This window comes from Scylla paramamosain, unplaced genomic scaffold (assembly GCF_035594125.1).
Source record: "Scylla paramamosain isolate STU-SP2022 unplaced genomic scaffold, ASM3559412v1 Contig44, whole genome shotgun sequence".
Taxonomy (NCBI): domain Eukaryota; kingdom Metazoa; phylum Arthropoda; class Malacostraca; order Decapoda; family Portunidae; genus Scylla; species Scylla paramamosain.
Window position 1 is genome coordinate 571507 of NW_026973709.1, and position 23494 is coordinate 595000.

The 23494-nt window shown below is 43.1% G+C and overlaps 2 protein-coding genes and 1 long non-coding RNA gene across 4 annotated transcripts in view; 1 reads left to right on the plus strand and 2 right to left on the minus strand.

Annotated features, from left to right (window-relative positions):
- The first annotated feature begins 133 nt into the window (after positions 1-133).
- LOC135098081 (putative nuclease HARBI1) lies at positions 134-12140 on the plus strand. Its single transcript, XM_064000291.1, has 7 exons — positions 134-908; positions 1110-1279; positions 1456-1719; positions 2899-3155; positions 9003-9172; positions 10231-10323; positions 11585-12140. The coding sequence occupies exons 1-2, from the start codon at positions 154-156 to the stop codon at positions 1141-1143; spliced, it is 789 nt and encodes a 262-aa protein (XP_063856361.1). The 5' UTR covers positions 134-153; the 3' UTR covers positions 1144-1279; positions 1456-1719; positions 2899-3155; positions 9003-9172; positions 10231-10323; positions 11585-12140.
- A 3213-nt stretch (positions 12141-15353) lies between these two features.
- Positions 15354-21580, minus strand: LOC135098075 (uncharacterized). 2 transcript variants are annotated; one of them, XM_064000288.1, is made up of 7 exons: positions 21172-21580; positions 20293-20569; positions 18991-19531; positions 18369-18495; positions 17607-17792; positions 17288-17448; positions 15354-16819 (listed from the first exon to the last, which is right to left on the minus strand). In XM_064000288.1, exons 3-6 carry the CDS (start codon positions 19246-19248, stop codon positions 17414-17416), a joined length of 606 nt encoding a protein of 201 aa, XP_063856358.1. In that variant the 5' UTR covers positions 19249-19531; positions 20293-20569; positions 21172-21580; the 3' UTR covers positions 15354-16819; positions 17288-17413. The 2 variants fall into 2 exon arrangements, 1 of the variants encoding a protein (XP_063856358.1); XR_010266524.1 differs by lacking the exon at positions 18369-18495.
- A 649-nt stretch (positions 21581-22229) lies between these two features.
- LOC135098076 (uncharacterized) overlaps positions 22230-23494 on the minus strand; it is a 1694-nt gene continuing 429 nt past the window's right edge. The window contains exon 3 of the long non-coding RNA XR_010266525.1: positions 22230-22427. This is a non-coding gene — a long non-coding RNA (uncharacterized LOC135098076). The remainder of the gene's footprint in view (positions 22428-23494) is intronic.

A 23494-nucleotide genomic window follows, 5' to 3' on the forward strand; every position in this document is an offset into this window, starting at 1 on the left:
TGTTCACTTTTTTAAATCTCTGGATTAAAGTATATTGCATTTTCAAGTTCAAAAATTAAAAATATTATTGCATAAAAATAATGCACTTTTTTTCTCTTTCCACAAGTTACCTCCAACAGATTATTAAAGGTAGGTGGAAAATTTATTTAGAGCATGATGAACCCAGCCGTTAGCAGGAAGGCGGCACAACAACGTCAGCGGCGCACCTACAGAGTGAGAAGAGATATTTTCGCTGAGTACGACGATGCTGAGTTACTGAAAAGATTCAGATTGGACCGTGCTGGTATTGTTGCAGTGACTGATATAGTGAGAGACAAGCTGCAAAGTAAAACTGAAAGAAATAGAGCCTTGACCCCTGAGATGGTGGCCATCACATTACGATATTTAGCCACAGGAAAAATGCAACAGTGCAGTTGTGATGATTTTGGAACAACGCAGCCCACTATCAGCCGTGCAATATCACAGACAATTGATGCACTGGCTGACCCAGAAGTAATCTGCCAGTTCGTGGCTTTCCCTCACACCCAGCGTGAAGTGCAGCAAAAACAGGCAGAGTTCATGCAAGTAACTCAGTTTCCCGGTGTTGTGGGAGTGATTGATGGCACTCATATAAGAATTGTGTCTCCTCATGTCGATGAACATGTATATGTGAACAGGAAACGCTATCACAGCATAAATGTGCAAGTAGTATTTGATGCTCACTATAAGATTCTTGACATTGTGGCAAGGTGGCCTGGCTCAGTCAACGATGCAAGAATACTAGATAAGTCAGCACTCAAACTGATGTTTGAGGAACAACATGTACCTGCAGGATGCTACCTTCCCGGGGACAGTGGCTATCCCTGTAAGCAGTGGCTCCTCACTCCTTACCTTCGCCCTCAAACTGTTGCACAAGCTAATTATAACAGGTGGGTTTATTTGTAAATAGTGTTCTGTTAGGTTTAGATATGCTTTGAAACGAATCTAGTAGCTTTCTCCCCAGGGCCGCCCTCCCGCGTGTGCCCGCAGCCCCTACAAGAACCGGTCCCTGCCCCCCTTTGGGCACGCTCTCCTCCCAAGGCTAAGTCCCCGGGGCGTGGCCGCCCAAACTAACCCCCTCCTCCCAACAGTTCCAGTACCTTACGATGCAGCCGAGGGGACTGACGCCACCACCACCACTGCCACCACCGCCACAACAAGGGTTATTCGAGTGGGGAACATGCTTCAGGTGTTGCCCCAAGATGCCTCAGCCCCGCAGCCCCACTTCCCCATGATAGTGCAGGCAGGGAATGTCATACAGGTGAGAGAGAGAGAGAGAGAGAGAGAGAGAGAGAGAGAGAGAAGAGAGAGAGAGAGAGAGAGCAGAGAGAGAGAGAGAGAGAGAGAAAGTTTTTTACATACAGAAAGGAGAGACAGAGATAGAAAATCAATCTTACTACTACTACTACTACTTTCTGAGCACCTCCTTCCTCTCAGGTTGTTCCAGCTGACAACACGCAGGTATTAGGGGCAGAAGTCGTTGGAGTTGGTCGGGTCATGCAAGTGGTCGGAGTCCCAGGCTTTCCCCCGACCCCAGCCCCAGACCCCTGCCCCAGCCACCCCTCTCCCTGTGACCCCTGCCCAGTCATCCCTCACCCCCTCCTGCCCCCCTGCGGTGCTGCCAGCGGGGGTGATGGGAGGTGGAGGTGGGCCACACACACCTGGGTTAGCTGTGGCTTGGCTTATCTCCCTCCTCAGCAGGTGAGAGAGAGAGAGAGTGTATATACATCTGTTGTTATTGTATTTATTTGTCTATATTTTCCTTACAGAGTGATTGATTGATTAAATGATATATATTGGTGTTAATATATACAGACAGACTGGTATATAGACATTCTGATATGTGATGGCCAGTCCATGGAGCACAAGGTCTTTGTGGACTAATGAATATTTTACACTAAGGTTTAAGACCAGTGTTTTATTCAGCTATCATGAAAAAAAAAAGAAAAAGACAGTACATAATTATTTAGTAAGTAATTCATAACTTTAACCCAATCAAATTATAGATACATGCAAAAAAGAATTATATCAATAACAAAAAGTAAATAATAATAATAATAATAATAATAACTATTACAAATTACAAAACAATTACATATGTTTATAATAGTAGAGCTGATTACAATTTGAAAACTAATAAATACAATGAATAATTACTTTGTTAAGTGTTGGTTTTATCAGTAATTTAAAGGAATGTAATGGTTTGTTTTTAACTGTGTCCGAGAGCCGGGTCCAGTGCTTGGTTCCTCGTGAGACGACACTCTGTTGGGCACGGGAGGTTCAGCAGAAGGGTGTCCTCAAGTTACCTGTCTGTCTTAACTGAATATCATGAGCCCGTGTCTCTTGTGTTTGTATTAAGAGCTTTGTATACAAACGCCAAGGTCTGGAATACAGTAATGTCCTCAGTTTCTAGGAGTTTAAGATCCACTGCTATGTTCGGACTTGTTACTGTTTGTCTTATTCCAAATTAGCTTTTTTGGGGCAAGAAATAATTTATGAGTGTAGGTTGCACTAGGAGAAAGAGAGAGAGAGAGAGAGAGAGAGAGAGAGAGAGAGAGAGAGAGAGAGAGAGAGGGAATGTTTTAGATTATTATTATTATTATTATTATTATTATTATTATTATTATTATTATTATTATTATTATTATTATTATTATTATTATTATTATTATTATTATTATTACTGCTACATATTTCTCTCTCTCTCTCTCTCTCTCTCTCTCTCTCTCTCTCTCTCTCTCTCTCTCTCTCTCTCTCTCTCTCTCTCTCTCTCTCTCTCTCTCTCTCTCTCTCTCTCTCTCTTACAATAATAGTTTTACCCTTCTCTCTCATCTCTCTCCTCCCACTCACCACTCACTCTCTCTCTCCCTCCTTTTGCAGCAAATCCCGAGGATCAACGTGGACATGGTGGACCCAGAGATTGCAGCAGCAGCGAGAGAGAGAGAGAGAAGCAAGAGAGGAGGGAGAGGAAGGAGAGGAGGAGGAGAGAGAGGGAGGCCAGGAGGGAGGCACGTCAGAGAGAGAGGGAGAGGAAGAGGTTGATTCTGTTACAACAACAACTGCAACAACAACAACAGTTAGTCAGTGAGGAGGGGGAGGGGCCGTCCTCTGATGCTGAGGATGAGGTATTGTTCAGGGTAAGTAGTAGTAGTAGTAGTAGTATTGCATCATTTTTAAACTTTCCGAGATAATCTTATTTCAACAGGTAGAGATGAAAAAGTCCTCTAACTGACAAAAAAAAAAACATTATCTATTTATTTTGTTATGTAGGCCAGCCAGCCGTGGGGGGGGACAAAACTTCAATAAAAGAGACTCTCTGAGGTGTGGCTCCCCAAAATAGAATTGCAAATGGTAGCCAGAATTTACATGAATACTGGAGGGTGTTGTCAGGCAAAACCAGCTCCCCATCTGTGCCTATGCAGTGTCTGGCCAGCCACTAGTGTGTTTTGGGGGCTCAGACCAGCAGATTCCCACTGTTTATTCACTGTTTGTGTTGATGCAGTGTCTGGGCAGCCACTTGTGTGTTTTGGGGGCTCAGACCAGCAGATTCCCACTGTTTATTCACTGTTTGTGTTGATCTAGTGTTTGGCCAGCCACTTGTGTTGTATATAGGGGACTCAGACCAGCAGATTCCCACTGTTTATCCACTGTTTGTGTTGATGCAGTGTTTGGCCAGCCACTTGTGTGATTTGGGGGCTCAGACCAGCAGATTCCTACTATTTATCCACTGTTTGTGTTGATCTAGTGTTTGGCCAGCCACTTGTGTTTATGTAGGGGACTCAGACCAGCAGATTCCCACTGTTATATCCACTGTTTGTGTTGATGCAGTGTTTGGCCAGCCACTTGTGTGTTTTGGGGGCTCAGACCAGCAGATTCCCACTGTTTATTCACTGTTTGTGTTGATCTAGGGTTTGGCCACCCACTTGTGTGTTTTGGGGGCTCAGACCAGCAGATTCCCACTGTTTTATTCACTGTTTGTGTTGATCTAGTGTTTGGCCAGCCACTTGTGTGTATGTAGGGGACTCAGACCAGCAGATTCCCACTGTTTATCCACTGTTTGTGTTGATGCAGTGTTTGGCCAGCCACTTGTGTGTATGTAGGGGACTCAGACCAGCAGATTCCCACTGTTTATCCACTGTTTGTGTTGATGCAGTGTTTGGCCAGCCACTTGTGTGTATGTAGGGGACTCAGACCAGCAGATTCCCACTGTTTATTCACTGTTTGTGTTGATGCAGTGTTTGGCCAGCCACTTGTGTGTATGTAGGGGACTCAGACCAGCAGATTCCCACTGTTTATCCACTGTTTGTGTTGATCTAGTGTTTGGCCAGCCACTTGTGTGTTTTGGGGGCTCAGACCAGCAGATTCCCACTGTTTATTCACTGTGTGTTGATCTAGTGTTTGGCCAGCCACTAGTGTGTTTTGGGGGCTTAGACCAGCAGATTCTCACTGTTTATTCACTGTTTGTGTTGATGCAGTGTTTGGCCAGCCACTTGTGTGTATGTAGGGGACTCAGACCAACAGATTCCCACTGTTTATCCACTGTTTGTGTTGATGCAGTGTTTGGCCAGCCACTTGTGTGTATGTAGGGGACTCAGACCAGCAGATTCCCACTGTTTATTCACTGTTTGTGTTGATGCAGTATTTGGCCAGCCACTTGTGTGTATGTAGCGGACTCAGACCAGCAGATTCCCACTGTTTATCCACTGTTTGTGTTGATGCAGTGTTTGGCCAGCCACTTGTGTGTTTTGGGGGCTCAGACCAGCAGATTCCTACTATTTATCCACTGTTTGTGTTGATCTAGTGTTTGGCCAGCCACTTGTGTTTATGTAGGGGACTCAGACCAGCAGATTCCCACTGTTTATCCACTGTTTGTGTTGATCTAGTGTTTGGCCAGCCATTTGTGTGTTTTGGGGGCTCAGACCAGCAGATTCCCACTGTTTATTCACTGTTTGTGTTGATCTAGTGTTTGGCCAGCCACTAGTGTGTTTTGGGGGCTCAGACCAGCAGATTCTCACTGTTTATTCACTGTTTGTGTTGATCTAGTGTTTGGCCAGCCACTTGTGTGTATGTAGGGGACTCAGACCAGCAGATTCCCACTGTTTATTCACTGTTTGTGTTGATGCAGTATTTGGCCAGCCACTTGTGTGTATGTAGCGGACTCAGACCAGCAGATTCCCACTGTTTATCCACTGTTTGTGTTGATGCAGTGTTTGGCCAGCCACTTGTGTGTTTTGGGGGCTCAGACCAGCAGATTCCTACTATTTATCCACTGTTTGTGTTGATCTAGTGTTTGGCCAGCCACTTGTGTTTATGTAGGGGACTCAGACCAGCAGATTCCCACTGTTTATCCACTGTTTGTGTTGATGTAGTGTTTGGCCAGCCACTTGTGTGTTTTGGGGGCTCAGACCAGCAGATTCCCACTGTTTATTCACTGTTTGTGTTGATCTAGTGTTTGGCCAGCCACTTGTGTGTTTTGGGGGCTCAGACCAGCAGATTCTCACTGTTTATTCACTGTTTGTGTTGATCTAGTGTTTGGCCAGCCACTTGTGTGTATGTAGGGGACTCAGACCAGCAAATTCCTACTATTTATCCACTGTTTGTGTTGATCTAGTGTTTGGCCAGCCACTTGTGTTTATGTAGGGGACTCAGACCAGCAGATTCCCACTGTTTATCCACTGTTTGTGTTGATGCAGTGTTTGGCCAGCCACTTGTGTGTTTTGGGAGCTCAGACCAGCAGATTCCCACTGTTTATTCACTGTTTGTGTTGATCTAGTGTTTGGCCAGCCACTAGTGTGTTTTGGGGGCTCAGACCAGCAGATTCTCACTGTTTATTCACTGTTTGTGTTGATCTAGTGTTTGGCCAGCCACTTGTGTTTATGTAGGGGACTCAGACCAGCAGATTCCCACTGTTTATTCACTGTTTGTGTTGATGCAGTGTTTGGCCAGCCACTTGTGTGTTTTGGGGGCTCAGACCAGCAGATTCCCACTGTTTATTCACTGTTTGTGTTGATCTAGTGTTTGGCCAGCCACTAGTGTGTTTTGGGGGCTCAGACCAGCAGATTCTCACTGTTTATTCACTGTTTGTGTTGATGCAGTGTTTGGCCAGCCACTTGTGTGTATGTAGGGGACTCAGACCAGCAGATTCCCACTGTTTATCCATTGTTTGTGTTGATGCAGTGTTTAGCCAGCCACTTGTGTGTATGTAGGGGACTCAGACCAGCAGATTCCCACTGTTTATTCACTGTTTGTGTTGATCTAGTGTTTGGCCAGCCACTAGTGTGTTTTGGGGGCTCAGACCAGCAGATTCTCACTGTTTATTCACTGTTTGTGTTGATGCAGTGTTTGGCCAGCCACTTGTGTGTATGTAGGGGACTCAGACCAGCAGATTCCCACTGTTTATCCATTGTTTGTGTTGATGCAGTGTTTAGCCAGCCACTTGTGTGTATGTAGGGGACTCAGACCAGCAGATTCCCACTGTTTATCCACTGTTTGTGTTGATGCAGTGTTTGGCCAGCCACTTGTGTGTATGTAGGGGACTCAGACCAGCAGATTCCCACTGTTTATTCACTGTTTGTGTTGATGCAGTATTTGGCCAGCCACTTGTGTGTATGTAGCGGACTCAGACCAGCAGATTCCCACTGTTTATCCACTTTGTGTTGATGCAGTGTTTGGCCAGCCACTTGTGTGTTTTGGGGGCTCAGACCAGCAGATTCCTACTATTTATCCACTGTTTGTGTTGATCTAGTGTTTGGCCAGCCACTTGTGTTTATGTAGGGGACTCAGACCAGCAGATTCCCACTGTTTATCCACTGTTTGTGTTGATGTAGTGTTTGGCCAGCCATTTGTGTGTTTTGGGGGCTCAGACCAGCAGATTCCCACTGTTTATTCACTGTTTGTGTTGATCTAGTGTTTGGCCAGCCACTAGTGTGTTTTGGGGGCTCAGACCAGCAGATTCTCACTGTTTATTCACTGTTTGTGTTGATCTAGTGTTTGGCCAGCCACTTGTGTGTATGTAGGGGACTCAGACCAGCAGATTCCTACTATTTATCCACTGTTTGTGTTGATCTAGTGTTTGGCCAGCCACTTGTGTTTATGTAGGGGACTCAGACCAGCAGATTCCCACTGTTTATCCACTGTTTGTGTTGATGCAGTGTTTGGCCAACCACTTGTGTGTTTTGGGGGCTCAGACCAGCAGATTCCCACTGTTTATTCACTGTTTGTGTTGATCTAGTGTTTGGCCAGCCACTTGTGTGTATGTAGGGGACTCAGACCAGCAGATTCCCACTGTTTATCCATTGTTTGTGTTGATGCAGTGTTTGGCCAGCCACTTGTGTGTATGTAGGGGACTCAGACCAGCAGATTCCCACTGTTTATCCACTGTATGTGTTGATGCAGTGTTTGGCCAGCCACTTGTGTGTATGTAGGGGACTCAGACCAGCAGATTCCCACTGTTTATTCACTGTTTGTGTTGATGCAGTGTTTGGCCAGCCACTTGTGTGTATGTAGGGGACTCAGACCAGCAGATTCCCACTGTTTATCCACTGTTTGTGTTGATGCAGTGTTTGGCCAGCCACTTGTGTGTTTTGGGGGCTCAGACCAGCAGATTCCTACTATTTATCCACTGTTTGTGTTGATCTAGTGTTTGGCCAGCCACTTGTGCTTATGTAGGGGACTCAGACCAGCAGATTCCCACTGTTTATCCACTGTTTGTGTTGATGTAGTGTTTGGCCAGCCACTTGTGTGTTTTGGGGGCTCAGACCAGCAGATTCCCACTGTTTATTCACTGTTTGTGTTGATCTAGTGTTTGGCCAGCCACTAGTGTGTTTTGGGGGCTCAGACCAGCAGATTCTCACTGTTTATTCACTGTTTGTGTTGATCTAGTGTTTGGCCAGCCACTTGTGTGTATGTAGGGGACTCAGACCAGCAGATTCCCACTGTTTATTCACTGTTTGTGTTGATCTAGTGTTTGGCCAGCCACTTGTGTGTATGTAGGGGACTCAGACCAGCAGATTCCCACTGTTTATCCATTGTTTGTGTTGATGCAGTGTTTGGCCAGCCACTTGTGTGTATGTAGGGGACTCAGACCAGCAGATTCGCACTGTTTATCCACTGTATGTGTTGATGCAGTGTTTGGCCAGCCACTTGTGTGTATGTAGGGGACTCAGACCAGCAGATTCCCACTGTTTATTCACTGTTTGTGTTGATGCAGTGTTTGGCCAGCCACTTGTGTGTATGTAGGGGACTCAGACCAGCAGATTCCCACTGTTTATCCACTGTTTGTGTTGATGCAGTGTTTGGCCAACCACTTGTGTGTTTTGGGGGCTCAGACCAGCAGATTCCTACTATTTATCCACTGTTTGTGTTGATCTAGTGTTTGGCCAGCCACTTGTGTTTATGTAGGGGACTCAGACCAGCAGATTCCCACTGTTTATCCACTGTTTGTGTTGATCTAGTGTTTGGCCAGCCACTTGTGTGTTTTGGGGGCTCAGACCAGCAGATTCCCACTGTTTATTCACTGTTTGTGTTGATCTAGTGTTTGGCCAGCCACTAGTGTGTTTTGGGGGCTCAGACCAGCAGATTCTCACTGTTTATTTACTGTTTGTGTTGATGCAGTGTTTGGCCAGCCACTTGTGTGTATGTAGGGGACTCAGACCAGCAGATTCCCACTGTTTATCCATTGTTTGTGTTGATGCAGTGTTTGGCCAGCCACTTGTGTGTATGTAGGGGACTGAGACAAGTTTATTTAATGTTCAGTGACCCGTTTGCAGGCACAGGGGTGTTGACGAGCTGGGTGTGCAGGAGACAGACAATTACAAAGGTTTACAGTTCAAATGCTACATGTATCTTCAAAATACAGATAATAAGTAGATAAATATTGAAATTAATATAAAATACCATTCTTTATTTAACACTTAACCAAACTTAACCAACATACACACACACGCTAACTCAGACAGTTCCCTAACTACCTTACCATCCCGCAGGAGGCCATGTCGGAGGTGCCGGTGGTGGGGTCGCCAGTTCCGGAGTACGAGGTGGAGGAGGAAAAGGAAGAGGAGGACGAGGAGGAGGCACGGATAAGGAAGAAGAAAAGATTATTAGCTGTAGCCCTCCCTCCAGCTGATAAGGGGATATTAAGGAGCCCTTCCTACAGGTGTGTCTGTCTACCTGTGTGTCTCTTTCTATCTCTCCTTTTCATTTTTCCAGTTTCCCATTATTTTCTCCACCCTCTCACTGTCTTTTCTCAGCCTCTCACAACCTGTCACACCCTCTCCCAGCTATTCACAGCCACTCACAGCCTCTCTCTCTCACTCTATCTCATTCCCAGTGTATCCAGACCATTCCAGACTCACCCCAAACTGTCCCCAAGACTTCCAGTCCATCCCAACTTCTCACAGCCTCTTCCAGCCTTTCACAGCCTCTCTCTCTCTCTCTCTCTCTCTCTCTCTCTCTCTCTCTCTCTCTCTCTCTCTCTCTCTCTCTCTCTCTCTCTCTCTCTCTCTCTCTCTCTCTCTCTCTCTCTCTCTCTCTCTCTCTCTCTCTCTCTCTCTCTCTCTCTCTCTCTCTCTCTCTCTCTCTCTCTCTCTCTCTCTCTCTCTCTCTCTCTCTCTCTCTCTCTCTCTCTCTCTCTCTCTCTCTCTCTCTCTCTCTCTCTCTCTCTCTCTCTCTCTCTCTCTCTCTCTCTCTCTCTCTCTCTCTCTCTCTCTCTCTCTCTCTCTCTCTCTCTCTCTCTCTCTCTCTCTCTCTCTCTCTCTCTCTCTCTCTCTCTCTCTCTCTCTCTCTCTCTCTCTCTCTCTCTCTCTCTCTCTCTCTCTCTCTCTCTCTCTCTCTCTCTCTCTCTCTCTCTCTCTCTCTCTCTCTCTCTCTCTCTCTCTCTCTCTCTCTCTCTCTCTCTCTCTCTCTCTCTCTCTCTCTCTCTCTCTCTCTCTCTCTCTCTCTCTCTCTCTCTCTCTCTCTCTCTCTCTCTCTCTCTCTCTCTCTCTCTCATTCCCAATGTATCCAGACCATCCCAGACTCACCCCAAACCATCTCCAAGACTCCCCTTCTCTCTTCCTCTCCTCTCCCTCTCTCTCCCTCCCCTCTCTCACTCTCCTAACTCTCCCCAGGAGAGGCCCCAGTGGTGAGCAGATGGTGATGCTGGAGATGATACTGGCATATTGAGTATTATAATTAGCCATAAACACTTGCTTGCTTACTTTCATGTCTACACAGGTTCGTTCGATGCAAGGAGTTGGCACAGGAGGCGTCCGAGGCTGTGTAGAGCGGCCGTCTGAACCTGGTGCCACAGCTTACTATGTTCAACAGGTGCGTGTGTGTGTGTGTGTGTGTGTGTGTGTGTGTGTGTGTGTGTGTGTTTTGTGTGGTCATTTCACTATCTATCTATCTGTTTAGTTTGTCTCCATCTGTCTGTCTTTCTGTCATTGGTCTGTCTGTCTGTCTGTGTATTGCAATGATTTTTCAGTTATGTATTTTATTTTTTATTCTTGTGTACTTGTGTCTGTCTGTATGTATGTATGTATCAGTCAGTGAGTCAGTCAGTCAGTCACTCAGTTAGTCAGTTAGTCAGTCATTCAGTCAGTCAGTTAGTCAGTCATTCAGTTAGTTAGTGAGTTAGTCAGTCATTCAGTTTGTCAGTCACTCACACAGTGTTAATCCTCCTCTTCCTCCTCCTCCTCCTCCTCCTCCTCCTCCTCCTCCTCCTCCTCCTCGTCCACCTCCTCCTCCTCCTCCTCCTCCTCCTCCTCCTCCTCCTCCTCCTCCTCCTCCTCCTCCTCCTCCTCCTCCTGTTCCCCACCACCCCTGCCGAGAGGTGAGTGTATGTACGTGTGTGTGTGTGTGTGTGTGTGTGTGTGTGTGTGTGTAGTAATAATAGTAATGCTATGTACATATATAAATACTGTTAATATTATTGATAAAAAATATTGATGATGATGATGATGATGATTCAGTGGTGATTATGAAAATGTGCATTACAATATAGGGTAGATATTATTGTTATTACCTGTGTGTGTGTGTGTGTGTGTGTGTGTGTGTGTGTGTGTGTGTGTGTGTGTGTGTGTGTGTGTGTGTGTGAGGAATAATTGAATAATTGAATAATTGATGCTCTCTCCTTTGCTATTCATTATATACATGGACAGATGCCTGAAGGAAGTGTGTGTAAGGGAGGATAAAGAGATCATGCTGGCCTATGCAGACGATGTCGCTGTCGTGACAGGAAGCCAACAAGATCTTCAAGAGGCCATGACAAGATGGAATGATGTTTTAAATAGGGAAGGAATGAGAATGAACAAACAAAAAACAGAAATAATGAAAGTTGGCAGAATAAAGGAGGAATGTAATATTTACATAGAAAACGTTAAACTGAAGCAGACCAACAAATTTTGTTATCTGGGAGTACTTTTCGATGAGGAAAACAGACAGAATATAGAAATTTTAAATAGAATACAGAAGTACAATGCAAATGTCAGTGCATTGTATCCCATACTTAAAGATAAGAATATTCCAACAAAAGTTAAAACCATAATATTTACAACAATACTAAGACCAGTACTTCTATATGTTTCAGAAACTTGGACAGTGACAACAAGAACATCTTCACAAATACAAGCAGCAGAAATGAGAGTTCTGAGAATGATCCGAGGTGTGACCAGACTTGATAGAATTAGAAATGAAGAAACCAGAGAGAGATTAGGGATAACATCTGTACTGAAGATAATTGAAAAGAACAAATTGAGATGGTATGGACATGTCCGAAGAATGGAAGATACAAGATACGCAAGGAAGTTTCTGGAATGGGTTCCTCTAGGCAGGAGGCCGGTGGGACGACCTAGGAAGCGATGGATGCAGGGAGTTGAAGAAGCTACTGAACGAAGAGGAAGAAATCTACAAGAAATAACCAGAGATGAGGATTTCATGGATAGAGACCTTTGGAGAAGATTTGTAGAGGCCGGACACTGACAGGCATTGCCTACCTTGCGTCTGCTGAGAAAGTAACTGTAGGAAGAATGCAGGAAATGGAGGAGGAGGAGGAGGAGGAGGAGAAAATGAGTAGAAAACAAGAAAATTAGAATAAGCAGATGGAATAAAGAGGAAGAAGAAGAAGAAAAGGAGGAAGAAGAAGAGAAGGAGAAAGAGGAGGAAGAAAAGGAGGAGGAGGAGGAAGAAGAAGAAAAATAATCACATTAAGCTGGAGAGGAAAGCAAGAATAAGCAGGAAGGAGGAGGAGGAGGAGGAGGAGGAGGAGCAGCAGGAGGAGGAAGAGGAGGAGGAGGAGGAAGGCTAAGCAGGAGATACCCTCCCTTGCTCTAGTTCAGCAGGAGGCATGGCCGGAGGAGGAGGAGGAGGAGGAGGAACAGCTTTTTTGGGAGTTCTTAAAGATCGCGTACCTTGAGGCTGCTCCTCCTCCTCCTCCTCCTCCTCCTCCTCCTCCTCCTCCTCCTCCTCCTCCTCCTCCTCCTCCTCCTCCTCCTCCTCCTCCTCTCCTCTCTCTCTCTCTCTCTCTCTCTCTCTCTCTCTCTCTCTCTCTCTCTCTCTCTCTCTCTCTCTCTCTCTCTCTCTCTCTCTCTCTCTCTCTCTCTCTCTCTCTCTCTCTCTCTCTCTCTCTCTCTCTCTCTCTCTCTCTCTCTCTCTCTCTCTCTCTCTCTCTCTCTCTCTCTCTCTCTCTCTCTCTCTCTCTCTCTCTACAGCCTACAGACTCACTATTTGCTTAACCACACCTCTTGCCTGAAACAAATGAAAAACTTTTATCCTTCTCCAATCACATTTCAATTTTGTACTTAGTCACAATCACACAGTATATGTTGTTAATTTCAACTTTACAACAAGGTGACAACATTTCATCTATTTATACATACTTTTTATTATTAAAGCTTATCTTTTAATTATTTCTGAAGAGATTGACTAATTTTTGTAGTATTTATGACTTAGAACTATGATAAAGCTATGAATTGATATAATTCCTGATTTGTTTTATCTTTTCATTATCCTTCCTTTGTTAATTGAGCATTTTATATTACTTAGCTTAAAAATGCAAGAACGGTTCAGAAGTATCCAACCTTGGGCTAAGGGCCAAAATTATGGTATCATTCAAAATGTCCTTCAAAGAAAGCCCTCTGTAATCCAACACACTTAGCCCATTAATCCTTCCATTTCTCATCAATTTGTTCAACATTCATATTTTTCCCTTATAGGGTTGAACAATTTTCATGGGTTCAGAGCAAAAGGCTTCCTCATTCCTCCCCAAGGTATTCTCGGATGGTAAGCAGGTTTGACTCTGGAGCAAACCTGACCAAGGGCTACTGCCCAAGGCTACAGAGGTTCCTCTCCCTGAGGCTGAATGCACCATGTGAGATGGTTCTGTTATGTGGATGAATGTCATGGTGGATAGCAATGCCACCACATTCCTACAATCATCCATCACTCCACTGCTCAAATGCTTCTGCAACCAATGATAGGTATGCTGCCACATTCTGCATGGTCTCCTTGGCTCTCAGATAAGGATACTGTCAACAGGTTTGGGATTGCCAAAAAATCATAAGGAGCTATGTCTGAAAAGTCCAGAGAGAGAGAGAGAGAGAAAGGATGAAGCAAAGGAAGAGTCAAGAGGGAGGAAGAGAGAGTAGGACAAGAAAAAACAACAAATAAATCCCCTACACGTCTTGTCTCCATTCACACAAGCCATGAAAAGCTTGTCCATCCCTGAGTGCTCAGAAGCAGTGTTCCACTGATGATGTGGAAACTTGAGACACCCAATCATTTAATGGGCTTTAGTAGGTTTTGTCACCAGTCTTCTGTGTGTCACTGACTACATTTTGAAATTTTTATCTGTTCTATTTAATTTTGTGTGTATGTACACAATGTTTATGGTCAATAAACTATTTATAAAACTATTTATCTGTGTGAGTAAGATAAAAGCAGTTATTGTTATTATTATTATTATTATTATTATCATTATTATTATTATTATTATTATTATTATTACACATTTTCCTCCTTGTATTTAAATATTATTATTATTATTATTATTATTATTATTATTAGTATTATTATTATTATTATCATGAATTGTTCTTGTTTATAAATAAAATACTGTAACTGATTATTATTTTTTTTATCATTCATTTAGACTCTCTCTCTCTCTCTCTCTCTCTCTCTCTCTCTCTCTCTCTCTCTCTCTCTCTCTCTCTCTCTCTCTCTATCGAATAAAATGACTGGTGAGGAACTCTAATAATTAAAGTGCTAAAAAATCCATTAAACTACGAGAAATAAGACAAATAATTAATGACACACCTAATAACACAAACAAGGAGTAATAAACAAAACTTAAGCCAGAAAACACGAAAAGATAAAACTATCATATAAAGAAATACGAAGTTAAAAAAAAAATCATGAATATCAAATAAATAACTCACATATAATCAATAAACACGTAAGGAACAGTAAATAAACAATTAAGCCATTCATTGCAAGGGCCACAGTCAGAAAGTGAAAAAAAAAAAAAATGCTTAGTTAAATACCGAGGCTAAATAAAACAAGGAATTAGACAAATGACAAATAATTAATAAATACATAAGGAATAATGAATAAACAAAAATTAAGCCAGGAAGACTATTATAATTATTGCAAGGAGACGATATGTATGTATGTATTGTATGTAATTCGAGGTTAAAATGGCTCAAATCTGACCCAACAGCAGGCCATAAGTGAAGGTGTTCCTCAAGGCAGGGAGGGGGGAGCAATGAATAGGGGAGGGGCTATAAACTATTGGGGGATATTAATTAATGACGCATCCAGTTTAGCGTGTGTGTATATTTCGCGTTGTGATAATTTAAAGGTTTTCTCGCGTTTTTATCTTTATTTATTGATTGATTTTATTTATTTATTTTATTTTTTTGGCAGGTGTTATATTTGTTGAGTGTTTTAAGTAACTGTGGCTCATTGCATCAAAACTCCATTCATTACCTTCGTGGGAAGGTTCAATTTGGCAAGGTTTTATTTCGCATTTTGGGTTTTGTAGTAAATTATGCATTTTCTCATATTTTTCTTTGCTGGTATTGTCCCTTCCACGCCATATATGACTGGAAAGTTGGGGGCGCCTTCCCCCCCCCCACCCTCCACTGCTACGTTTTTTTCTTAATCAGTCAGTCAACCAATCAATCAATCCCTTCATGAATCATACCCATTTCCAGGTGTCACCCCCACCCATAGATCTCTCATTCTGTCATGTATGAACAAGTGCTAAGGGCAAGCTGAACAAGTACAAAGGGCAAGCCAGCTGTCTCTTTTAATATTCTTGCCTGAAATAACATTACAAATGAGGGTCTATTAATCATCCATTAAATAATCCATTTTTATTGCTTTCTCATTCTTCTTGCTCTGTGTATTGTTAAATTGGATGGTTATATCATTGTCCCTTCCTGTGTTTTAGTGTGCCATTACCTGTCCTCTCTTCCAGCTGATATTTAGTTTGTACTAAAATAGACTGGCATAACTTTACAATTTATACACAAATAACAACATAAACCAATAATGCATTGATATTATGCATGATAGGAGTGGACATTTCCACTCTACATCATTAATGAATGCATGATGAGACGCACACTATTACAAAGCTAATGAGTTCAATACAAACACTCAATAACAATTTCAATAACTTTATTAAAAATAGCAATCTTTATAAATCATGAAACCAACATCAAATGCACAATAATGCAAACACTTTTTACACACACACTCTTTAATGATATTTCCTAATATACAGTATAATTCCAAACAGAGAGAGAGAGAGAGAGAGAGAGAGAGAGAGAGAGAGAGAGAGAGAGAGAGAGAGAGAGAGAGAGAGAGAGAGAGAGAGAGAGAGAGAGAGAGAGAGAGAGAGAGAGAGAGATGAACTACCTGGGGTCATAAATGCAAAGTAGAGGTATCAGTCAGGCAAAGCATAGTGCTTGCCTGTCTCATATGGAATGTAAAAACATGGCTTCATATCATTCCAGACCTGGGATTATGGCCAAAAGTTACCAAGCAGTGCTGAGCAAAATCCAGTAGAGTAATATTCAGTATCATTGAATTACTGACAAAGTAAAGATCATTATGTGCAATGATACTCACTACCTAGGAGCATTTCAGGTTACTACCAAGAGTCTGACCATGCTGGCAGGGATGGTTAGGCTACAACACATTACATACTTCTCCATTCAAATCAGTCAGCTGATTAAATGGTGAGTTAAACCATTTTGATCATCTAAATCATATTAAGGCATTGGATGAGACCTGGACAGCTTGGGTCAACACCATACATAGGTACTCCACTACTCTGTGGGAGACACTTGATTGTGGCAAGAGTCATCACAATACCAAACACCATCCTTGACAAAGCACAGCATGGCCCACTCATCCACAGGAACCCAGCCATCTCTAAGGAGCAAATTAATGCTGCCCAGTGTCACTCCTCATCACTTTTAGGGAATAAGAAGTAGATCCCACCCTAGCACCATCTTTACATAGAATATAATACAGAGGATAGAGAAGGAATACAAACAGGGCACATGGTATGGTATAGAACACCAACCCTCACTTTTGGAAAACCCCAGCCACTCAGTAGGAGACTGAGTGGCTGGAATACATGGAATACAAAGTGCATGGAATACAGTAGTATTCCATGCAGTTTTTAATACATATAATATATTATAGTGAAAGGAACATATTTATATAACATATATATAAGGACGCTGCTTATCTTCTCGAGCTGCTGAAGGTCATGATCTGCTTCCTTTTCCTGCACCAGCTTTGATATCAAATCCTGCAGGAAACAACTGTGTTAATTCACATTTTGAATAAATCTAATAGATGAAATTTCACTTACAACACCTTATGTGTCTCTGGTGACTCATGGAGGACAGATACATCACCTGAGAGTAAATGGTCAGTGAAGAAGTTGACCCTTGATCCTGGCTAATCACATTAAGTACATTAAACACTCCTGTTAACTAATAAATGAGGGATAGATTTCTCTGGAAGGTTACATTACACTACTTCCCTGGCATTTGAAAACATTTTGCTCTACATGAACTCATATGGAAGCTTTACTGCAACATTAAATCTCAGCTAGATGCCAGATGGTGTAGCCTCCATCACAGAGCAAGGTAATGATATGAAGGCTTAGTACTTTGGTCAACACCTGAATAAGAACCGTTTGAGATGCAGCAGAGATCACTAACCTGCCAGCAATTGAATAAGAAGTGTGTGAGATGCAGCAGAGATCACTAACCTGCAAGCAATTGAATAAGAAGTGTGTGAGATGCAGCAGAAATCACTAATCTGCCACCTCCTTCATGCTGCAAGTTAACCTGCTCTCCAGGACCCTGTGAGCCTCCTGCAGTTGTTGCAGCTTCTGTTAAAGCTCAGTTCCTCCCAATCCTGTTGTTTCTCCTGATAAAACAATAAGTTTGTTTCTCTCAACTTTTCTTAATACAGCCTCAATAAACAAATCCAATAACAATGCTTTTATTTTGTTATTAATTCAAAAAATTGAGCAACAGTGAGGAAAAATTATTTGCTTTATTATTAGAGAATATAAACTTTCTTACCTTTTGGTTCAGTTATGACATCTTCAGACAACTTTTCATGAGCAAGAGATTCTCCCAGCAGTTTGTTATACTTATCCCTCTCACAGTCTAGCTGAACCTGAAGACTGCTGCACTCACTCTCCAACCTGCTAACCTCAGATGTCAGTGTAGCCACTTGACCCAGCAATTTCCCCTTGGTATCTGTACCTGGAGGTGAAAAATTGATGCAACAGAGGGCCAGCCAAGAATGACCAATGGAAGTAATTAGACGTAATGTAAGAAGTGGGTATAAGACTAAGGGAAATAGAAGGGCAATGGAGAGAGGGTTAGATGCACCAGAAATGTCTGTGGAGCCAGGAAAAATTTAAACTTGTAACAGAGATAACTAAGAGCAACTGTGAATGAATAAATGTGATGTGGCCTCCACCCATGACTGGGAAAATGCAAAAGCAGCACCTCAGACACCAGGACCATGATGACTGGCAGCTCCCAAAATTAGCTGCTGGCTTTTGTACTCCTAGTCACCACAGGAGGCTCATCCACAGCTAATCCTATCAGCTGATCATCTTGGGTGAAGTAATTGTTTATCAGTCTGGCTGTTGAGTCCTGATGCAGAGATGTGTGTGTGTGTGTGTGTGTGTGTGTGTGTGTGTGTGTGTGTGTGTGTGTGTGTGTGTGTGTGTGTGTGTGTGTGTGTGTGTGTGTGTGCACTTTGGAAATCCTCCCTCCAAGGAGAATGTCAGTTTGATATACAAATATATATTCATGTGGATGGTAGCTCACATTTAGCTTCTGAGTTCTCACATGAAGACATGCCATCCTTGTCTTTTTCCTCTGAGGGAGTGACTTTATACTCTGTGATAAGTGCATGCAGCTCACTATTCTGTCTTGTGATGTTTTTTATTTCTATCTGTGAAAGACACAAGAAGGCAGTAAGTTAACTTGTTTAACATGCCACATCATTTTATATATATTATGCCAAGTTTAAACAGGAAAGCCTCACCAGAAGCATCAACTAAAGACCAAAGTGATTAACAAATCTTTCACTTTACCACCCTTAATGACAAAAGCTGCTGATGTAGCATCCCATCCATATCCTGCATTTTTACACCTTCATGATTCCAACACTGCATCATTTGTTCATGTCTTAAAGACACGGTCATGACAGAGTAGTCCTCACACTCCTGTCAGTGCTCTTCTGCATACACTTGAGCCTTGCACACTCCAAGCATTCCTTCCACTCATCCTTCCACATCTAAAGCACCATAGTACTCTCCACCCATTTTTAAGGAAACTGTCTCCATGCATAAACAAACACACAACCTCACGTACTCCATGTATTGTTTTCAGTAATGATTAATCTTACAAAGTAAACCAAACTAATATACAAAGACACTTGTGGTACCTTTGAAAGTTTGAGCTTATCTTCTAGTTGTTTAATCAGCTCTGTCAACGTGATATTTTCTTGAGCAAGGTGGTCGTGGCTCAGGCCATTCTCTTCAAAGTGGCTGTGGTTGTGGACCGTCACCAGCTGACCACTAAGGGACTCTGTCTTCTCCCACAACACAGTGATCTCGCGCTCTTTCTGCAACGCCTTTTGCCTGGTGAACAGCGTGGCAAGTGCACATACATTAGAACAGTATGTGACCAATGACGTCTCCATTCTACATTGCCATGACAAGAATACAGGGCTTTACTGAACATAAACCAAGGACGCCTCCATTCTACATTGCCATGACAAGAATACGGGGCTTTACTGAACATAAACCAAGGACGCCTCCATTCTACATTGCCTTCCTTCTTATCTTTCTCCTTTCCTTCTCCATCTTCCTCCTCCTCCTCCTCCTCCTCCTCCTCTCCTTCCTCTTTCTTTCCACCTTCCTCCTCCTCTTGTGACTCTTCACTCTCTTCCTCCTCGTCCTCCTCCTCCCCTGTGCTTCCCTCCTCTGAAAGAAAAGACTTGTTTAAAAAGCAAGCAAATATAGTAGTAATAGTAAAAAAAAAAGTCAAGTAAATGAAAGTTTATACACATATGAAATTAGTGAAAATTTGACACCAAACATTCTCTATCTGTAACATTACATCAGAATGACGAGAACACAAGATATGAAAAGTGAAAGGGAATGATGTATATAACAAAGAAAAACACTGTATAATGACATATGACAGGAAAATAATCTTGTATACTTGAGTCCCTTAAATACTTGCTTCCTTGTATATTAACTCCCAAAATGCTCATTCCTTGTACTCTCATTTTCAAAACACCTCTTCCTTATATATTGTCACTCAAACACTCCTTTCTTGTACACTTATTCCCAAATCATTCCTGTCTTCCTGTATTCTCATTCTCCAAACACTCCTGCCTCTGCACACCCAGTTCCTCAAAACATTTCTTCATTGTTTACTCATTCCCCAAACACACCAACTTTCTTGTATACTTAGCTCTCAAAAGATGCATTTTTAAACATCCATAACTCCTTTTATTTTCATTCCCCAAACACTCCTGGCTGTGCACACTCCAGCACGTTAACACCACACACACATTCACACTCTTAATATCATCTGTCAGCCCCTAGTGGAAAGGGACAATCTTGTGGCCCACCATACTACACCTCAGGAGGTCAGACACAGCATTCAGTTAACAAAAAATCACATTAACACCCACTCCCCACAGAACATAGTAACACAAAATCAGATTAACACTCACCCCAACGTCACATTCACAAGACAAGTTCTCATCCCACAGCCGTAAACTGTTTGCGGCCACCTACGAGGACCTTGCCAAGAAGATGCTTGCCTACACAACCCCAACGGACACAGCTCTGTACCGGCGCATCCCGGCTAACACGACAGGCCTCGCCAGCATCCTCTTCTTCATCGAGCGACTCCAGAGGTGCTACATACCCACGGGGGAGAAGCCTGTTAGCATGGGAGTTGCTGCTGGCTGGTACATGTTGTCAGCTCTCCTACAACAAGGTGAGGACCTGTTGAGGTGTAAGACTGGTCAGTTCAAGTGTTGGAGCATTTAGTGTTTGGTAAGACGGCTGGTACATGTTGCCAGCCCTCCTACAGCAGGGTGAGGACCTGTTGGGGTATGAGACTAAGTTGAATGCAAGGGTAGTGGTGTTTAATGTTTGATAAGATGGGAATACAGAAAGACAGTTATTAAAGGATAGATTTAAAACTGGGAAACTTTACATGATACCTGGTGTATTTTCATAATTGAGCTGATATTAACTTGAATTAGTTCTGGCATGAGCAATATAAGCAAGTGGTGTTAATATGACTGATATGGATATCAAGTAATGTATTTAATTTTATCAGTAGTTCTCTTCATATGATGATATCAACAGTTTTCTTAGTAAGATATGAGATATAAATCTTTTAGAAATGATGAGAAAAACTCTTAAATTGCATTTTCATCTCTGAAACATTTTAAAATGGTCTTTTCTACATTTTTAAATTTAAAAAGATGTGTTACTTTCAAAGATTTTAAATTGCCTTTGCATCATCCTCCATGTCTTAAAATTGCCTTTTCATGGCATCTTTCCCTCCTCCTCTTCCTCCTGCAGGCTCCAACACCTACCCAATCAGCACTGCAGCACGGGTAATCTACTGGGTTGGCTACAGTGTGTCCCTCATTGTGTACACATCATACTCTGCCACACTGGTCTCACATCTTGCTGTGGAGCAGCCTGCACCTCTGCCATTCAGCAACCTGTGGGACCTGTCTAGGCAGTCAGGCTGGGATGCTGGATGCAACAACAATGACCTCTTCCAAGTGACAGCCTCGGTGGGTCCTTGGCTTCTTGCTGTGTGAACTGATATACCATCCAGTGGTTGAGAGTTGAGGAGAGAGAGAGAGAGAGAGAGAGAGAGAGAGAGAGAGAGAGAGAGAGAGAGAGAGAGAGAGAGAGAGAGAGAGAGAGAGAGAGAGAGAGAGAGAGAGAGAGAGAGAGAGAGAGAGAGAGAGAGAGAGAGAGAGAGAGAGAGAGAGAGAGAGAGAGAGAGAGAGAGAGAGAGAGAGAGAGAGAGAGAGAGAGAGAGAGAGAGAGAGAGAGAGAGAGAGAGAGAGAGAGAGAGAGAGAGAGAGAGAGAGAGAGAGAGAGAGAGAGAGAGAGAGAGAGAGAGAGAGAGAGAGAGAGAGAGAGAGAGAGAGAGAGAGAGAGAGAGAGAGAGAGAGAGAGAGAGAGAGAGAGAGAGAGAGAGAGAGAGAGAGAGAGAGAGAGAGAGAGAGAGAGAGAGAGAGAGAGAGAGAGAGAGAGAGAGAGAGAGAGAGAGAGAGAGAGAGAGAGAGAGAGAGAGAGAGAGAGAGAGAGAGAGAGAGAGAGAGAGAGAGAGAGAGAGAGAGAGAGAGAGAGAGAGAGAGAGAGAGAGAGAGAGAGAGAGAGAGAGAGAGAGAGAGAGAGAGAGAGAGAGAGAGAGAGAGAGAGAGAGAGAGAGAGAGAGAGAGAGAGAGAGAGAGAGAGAGAGAGAGAGAGAGAGAGAGAGAGAGAGAGAGAGAGAGAGAGAGAGAGAGAGAGAGAGAGAGAGAGAGAGAGAGAGAGAGAGAGACAGAGAGAGAGAGACAGAGAGAGAGAGAGAGAGAGAGAGAGAGAGAGAGAGAGAGAGAGAGAGAGAGAGAGAGAGAGAGAGAGAGAGAGAGAGAGAGAGAGAGAGAGAGAGAGAGAGAGAGAGAGAGAGAGAGAGAGAGAGAGAGAGAGAGAGAGAGAGAGAGAGAGAGAGAGAGAGAGAGAGAATTTTGTTCAGTGCCAGATTTAGGAGTCCACAAAAAGACCAGCTGCCCAGGAGCCTCCACAATCTGGGGTCTCCACAATCTGAGGAGTCTCCCACATAAATATTCTGTAAGTGAAAGAAACTTAAATTAATCAAACACTAGTTTTCTATGAACTAAATATTTTTTTTATTACTATCAAAATAACCACTTGTTTCATTTACACTAAATAAATATGTTCCTTTCACTATAATATATTATATGTATTAAAAACTGCATGGAATACAGATACAAAAATATTAATATAAATATTTCAGGTAGATGGCCTCCACACTCAGGCTGCTCACAGGCCTCCACAGACACAAATCCAGCCCTTGATTTGTAAATTAATTATTTTATTTAATTATTTATTTTTTCTTTGTAAGAGGAGCACTGCCTTAGGGAGGGAGAGAGAGAAAGAGAATAATAAAAAAAAAAAAAAAAAAAAAACGATGCCATTTCTTTAAGAAATGGCATCTGTAATAATAATCTGTTATATGCCATAATAAATTATGGCATATAACATAAAATGTTATATGCCATTTGATAACAGTTTTCTATAGATCTAAGTGTAACTCAGTAAGTTTGTAACACAATCTCCCTTTCCTAAATCCAAATTGCTTTATTATCACTGGGAGAGGCTGGGATGGACTGGGAGAGGCTGGAATGCACTGAGAGAGGCTGGGATGGACTGGGAGAAGCTAGGATGCACTGGGAGAGGCTGGGATGGACTGGGAGAGGCTGGAATGCACTGGGAGAGGCTGAAATGCACTGGGAGAGGCTGGGATGGACTGGGAGAGGCTGGGATGGACTGGGAGAGTCTAGGATGCACTGGGAGAGGCTGGGATGGACTGGGAGAGGCTGGGATGGACTGGGAGAGGCTGGAATGCACTGAGAGAGGCTGGGATGGACTGGGAGAGGCTGGGATGGACTGGGAGAGGCTGGAATGCACTGAGAGAGGCTGGGATGGACTGGGAGAGGCTAGGATACACTGGGAGAGGCTGGGATGAAAAGGCTGGGGCTGGGGCTGAGGCTGCGGCATTGCGGCAGAAAAGGCATTGAATTCAATTTAAAAAAAAACGTTTCAATTATTGTTAAAGGTTTGTAGAAAAGAATATATCAAGAGCTAGTGTTATTTCATAAGATAGGTAATGAA